We start from the raw sequence: 5,385 nt of genomic DNA, 5'->3' as shown, positions 1-5,385 counted from the left end.
GATGACAAAGCACTAGTTGTAACTGATTCCAAAACTAACATTCCCTTTGATGTAATCGTAATTAAAGCTGTAAACTCATTTTTGTCTTGGTTAGAATTAAATTATTTATATACCATACAACACGTAGTGCTCAGTATATAAATTATTCAAAAAAAAATAATTAATTATGTGAAAATGAAATACAGCTAGAAGAGAACAATGATGTATAATTTCCTGATTTTCAATTAGATCATTATTATTATTGAAAAATACATATTAACAATCTCACTTCATAAATAAGTAAATTTGATTTTGCTCTCCCCAAATTGAAATATGTTGGTAAGTTTAATACGGAACCAACGTGGCATTATACATATCGCGATGATTCTTTATTAAGCAATGGTTTAAATAATGGGGTAAAATTTTACTTTACGATAAATTAGTTAATTTATTTAAGTTTAATTTCATTGATTATTATTTAATTTATTTAAGTTTAATTTCATTGATTATTATTTAATTTTATCTACTAATATATAATCTTACTAATTATATATTTAATTTATATAATTATGTTGGATTATCAAATTCTTTTATTGGCAAAACTTAATCTTTTGGAAAAAGTATTGTATGTCTTTTATTATAAAAGAGTTGCCTGCTACTGGCCACTATGAATTATATATTTAATTTATATAATTATGTTGGATTATCAAATTCTTTTATTGGCAAAACTTAATCTTTTGGAAAAAGTATTGTATGTCTTTTATTATAAAAGAGTTGCCTGCTACTGGCCACTATGAAATGGTGAAATAAATTCAAATTTAACTGAGCTCTGTCTGTTATTTTACCCTAACCTCCTATAATATATTATAATTTAAAAAAAACGTGTTATGCAAATAAATGATTATTATTATAATACATATTTACAAATTATATAAACAAACTTTCCTCATTCATTGCTTATTCTATTAGAGAAAACCGCATCAAAATCTTTTGAGTGGTTTAAAAGAAGAAATCGGAGATACAGGCAGATGCATAGATTGACTTTGTGTAGTACTATTTATTATATTTAATTATTATTACATAGATTATATATAAAATATTCAAGTTTCAATAATTGTCATTTTATACTAATGCTAAGTTCCAATCGGGTATGTGCCAATATGGATTGGTTCAAATTTGCTTCCTCAGAATAAAGAAAAATCAAAATACGATAATTATTCTCTTTATTTAAGATATTTGTTGTTATTAAATTAACTATAATCAGTAGAGTAATGCAGTGACGACTACGTTTTCGTTATCAGCAAGGTTATGTAATCTGTGATCGTCAACAAAATTATAATTTTACCTATAATATTTCTGTCAATTGTCATCAGTTACAACTGTCAAGGGTAATATTACACTTGACAATATTGACATTTTATTTTTATTTTTAATGAATACCTATTAACTATAATCATATAATTTACTAAAATTCCAAGTTCTAAATAGTTTACAATATTAGAAAAAAAATAGAAATACTCATGAATTTGATATTTATCATTTGGACCTAAAATGCCTAACATATGTGCCGATACCATTGCCGAAAAATGCATAAACTTGTATGAAAAACTTCCAAAATCAGGTAAACCTATAGAAAATGAATGGACCGTACTATCTTGTGTAGTACAATATGATAAAGTTAGTACTACTTATGACGTTGTTTCATTAGGCACTGGTTCTAAATGCATTGGAGCCTCAAAAATGTCTCCTGCAGGTAATATTTTAAACGACTCGCATGCCGAAACATTTGCACGACGCGGCTTTTTGATATATTTGTATGAAAATATAATTAACACTATAGAAAACAAACAATCCATATTCCATAAAGAAGAAGAAAAATTCAGATTAAGAGAAAATATAGAGTTTATTTTTTATTCATCACAGATGCCATGTGGGGATGCATCAATAATGACCAAAATGGGTGAAGAAGACGATTATGGTTATATGATTATATCTAGTAAAAGAGAAGCTCAGGATGACAATTGTGATATTGAAAGTAAAAGACAAAAGCTAGATATTCACAGAACAGGAGCAAAATGTCTACCTAACACAGAACAAGATCCAAAAATGCCAGGAGTAAACTACCATTTACTTGGACAAGTAAGAACAAAACCTGGAAGGGGTGACAGGACTCTATCAGTTTCATGCAGTGATAAAATGGCTCGGTGGATACATGTTGGAATACAAGGAGCTTTACTGGACATTCTCTTATCAGAACCAATCTTTATAAGGTATTTTATATTTGGTGCAGGTGTCCCATACTGTGATATATCATTACATAGAGCTCTTTTAAAGAGAAACTGTGATAATGCTATTGAAAAGAGACTTCCTTGTATTCCTGAATTCTACAGATGTTCAAAAATATTTCCTGACATCAGAGGCGAACATAAAATGAGGCCAGCTGCTGGAAGTATTATTTGGATTAAAACAAGTCAAAAGTAAGTTTAATAATTTATATGTCTACATACTTTCGGTCGTTATTTATCCTATTTATTTGAGCAAATCCATATATATAATTATATATCAAATGTGAACTAAAGTTTAACAGAAATTTGGCACAGTTTTAAAGTTGTTTTAATGTATTGTTTTATCCAAAAGGGATTCTTTCCCTTATGGATAAAACAATACATTAACACATAATATTAATAATACTCATGATACAATTTTAAAATAAAAAAATATCTTTTAAATTTCAGTTTAACAGAAGTAGCTGTTCACGGTCAAAAACTAGGAGTAACAAAGAAAAAAGCAAATTCTCTTAGTGGTTCTTTATGTATCAGCAAATACAACATTTATAAGAAATTTCATGAGGTTTTACTTAAACAAAAAACCTTGTGTAGTAGTGTATGTGGTGAAGAGTTGTTGTGTAACATTGAATATAACAATATGAAAAGAAAAGCTATCAGATATAAAAAAAATTGGCATGAAACAAGAGATACTTTCTTCAAAATATGGACATCTAAACCAGATTTTTGGAATTTTTGTTTAAATAAAACAAATTGAAATCTTTAATTTTATTTACCTAAAATTATTTATATCTAAAAGTTAATATGAACATTTATACATGCAGTTATAAGATTGTAGTAAACTTGTGAGGCTCAACTATTGTAAAAAAAGAACAAACAGAAAAGGGACAAACAATAAAAGTTGGAGCTAGTAAATTATTAACTGAACTGCTAGTTCAGTCAATTTAAGAACAACTTTTTTCATTAAAAATCTATGATCTAGTTGGCAGAATTTCGTTCATGTCACTGAAAGCTGGGCTGAGTGGGTAAGCCGGTATAGCTACAGTCACAAAGGACATACATCTTAGTTCCAAAGCTGGCTGGAGTATTCATAGTGTAAGAGAAGGGATTCTATATTTCTTACAGTGCCAATGTATGGGTGGTGTTGAATGTTTACCTTCAGATGACCCATTTGCCAATCCACCTATCTATCAATATTATAATACATTGACACAATAATGCTCTATAGTAAATAGTAATAACTACCAGCGTCTCGCACTCATATTATTGTGCAGGCATAGCTTGTAAATTTTCTACTGCTACCTATTGCATTTAATATTAATAAGTATCATGATAGATGATCTTGAGATGAGAGCTTTTTATCGTTCCTGTGTGTGCTACCTTCACAGGAGAGAAAGATTTTAGGCAATGTCGTTGCGGTGTTTTTCCACTTTTTCTCCGGTAGCACAAACTAACGGTGATATATTCCTCTATATATTGCTCTAGCAGTATATTCCTACTTTCGATACATTCTCTCATTCAGGATGAAGGTGCAATGGACGTAGAAGTAGAGAATAGAATTAGCTTATGGCAATTGTAATGATGAATAGCAGGTAATACTTGCGGCTACAAAGTTTCTCTTATATATACCAAAAAACATTTTTTTTTTAATTTCTGTCTGTCTGTCTCCCTGTTTCTTCCAGCTAATCTCTGGAACGGCTTGACCAATTTTGACGAGGCTTTCACTGGCAGATAGCTGATGTAATAAGAAGTAACTTGCCTAAGTTATTTATAAAAGTTATAGTTGTAGTCTTACAATAATAACTTTTTTGCTATATTCAAACGCACACGAAGTCGCGGGCACAGCTAGCATTTTAAGAGAATGCAATGTAAGTAACAATCAGATTTTTCGGTATAGTGATAGAGGACAGGCGAATACATTCAAATAAGATTTCTGAATTCGGTAGGTGGATTGATGAGAATGGATAGAATTCCTATAAAATGAGTGACAAGCTATTTTGACACTAACATCAAGTTAATTTTCAAAAATCCTGGCCCTGGGGCCAGCGACAGGAATGCCGAAGACTATTCGATTCGATTGACGCGGTATTCTTATGGAGAGGTAATATTTCATTTAAAAAAATATATAATTATTTTTTAATAATTTTCTAAAGGATCAATTTAATTGAATTTATTTTGTCAATAATCACACCCATAAATACGTACTACATGTCAAATGTCAATGGCCAATGCCGCTACACAATGTAATACGGATAATATTACCTAGTAATCCTAGTACGTACCTATTTACAATTTTATTTATCTACTAAAGAGTATACTTATTTATTATTAGATAGGATTACTTATTAGATCACTAGGTTTATTTTATAAACGGGATTTGTTTATCATGAATGCCTTTGAGACTAGGTTCATAAGTTTATATTTGCTGTTCGCTGTGACAGTACAATGCCTATTCTAGGGCATAAATCATAGCAGGTGAGCGCATGCGCAGGTCGTCCGTAATCTTTGTGGGTACTATCATATGTTATTTGTATGGCCGATATAGCATTATAAACCTATATGAACAGGTTTTATAACGGTATTGGGTTTGTTTTTAAAATCTGATATAACACAAATTTTATATTTATTTCGATTCTGTATGTAGATAAATTTTAGAGATTCTTTAAATTAGTTAATGACTCACCTTCATAGTACAATTTAGCTTAACGCTATTATACCAGCTTACACTTATTTTTAGATTACGTTATTCTTGTGAAGTTATGGTGTTAATATATACGAAAAAGAGTATAGGAAAATGATTTTTTCAGCCAATTTTTAATACATAAATAATTTTAAATGAAATACCTAAACGTAACCTAACTGTAGTCCATAGATACTTTTTAACATTAGTAAATTAAGTCGAATTACAACGAACAATTTATTTGTAATAGGATATAATATATATGGAAGGTAATCGTTATTACAATTTAAGTTTTTTTTTTTTTATGGTAGATTGAGTTTTAGTTTTTGACTGTTCGCGTTTACAAACATAACCCCTTGGGCAAAGCATAAATTACCATTATCCACATTATTATTAACCTTCGACTTGTGTAAAAAAAAACTTGTGTCATAAATTGGGTCA

The 5,385-nt window shown here is 29.4% G+C and overlaps 1 protein-coding gene across 3 annotated transcripts; it reads left to right on the top strand.

Annotated features, from left to right (window-relative positions):
• Positions 1-1,403: 1,403 nt before the first annotated feature.
• On the top strand, positions 1,404-3,026 carry LOC125065247 (tRNA-specific adenosine deaminase 1). 3 transcript variants are annotated; one of them, XM_047672760.1, is made up of 3 exons: positions 1,404-2,249; positions 2,370-2,456; positions 2,715-3,026. In XM_047672760.1, exons 1-3 carry the CDS (start codon positions 1,531-1,533, stop codon positions 3,019-3,021), a joined length of 1,113 nt encoding a protein of 370 aa, XP_047528716.1. In that variant the 5' UTR covers positions 1,404-1,530; the 3' UTR covers positions 3,022-3,026. The 3 variants fall into 3 exon arrangements, with proteins under 3 accessions (XP_047528716.1, XP_047528715.1, XP_047528717.1); XM_047672761.1 differs by having other exon boundaries at positions 1,452-1,600; positions 1,903-2,456; XM_047672759.1 differs by having other exon boundaries at positions 1,404-2,456.
• The last annotated feature ends 2,359 nt before the right edge of the window (positions 3,027-5,385 follow it).

This window comes from Vanessa atalanta, chromosome 7, assembly GCF_905147765.1.
Source record: "Vanessa atalanta chromosome 7, ilVanAtal1.2, whole genome shotgun sequence".
NCBI classification, from domain to species: Eukaryota; Metazoa; Arthropoda; class Insecta; order Lepidoptera; family Nymphalidae; genus Vanessa; species Vanessa atalanta.
This window is presented reverse-complemented; position numbering and strand designations above follow the sequence as displayed.

Excerpts from the sequence above, each read along its gene's own strand:
- LOC125065247 (XM_047672759.1), top strand. The coding sequence starts at position 1,531 with ATGCCTAACATATGTGCCGATACCATTGCCGAAAAATGCATAAACTTG. Across the intron at positions 2,457-2,714 it reads TGGATTAAAACAAGTCAAAA|TTTAACAGAAGTAGCTGTTC; the intron begins GTAAGTTTAATA and ends TTTAAATTTCAG.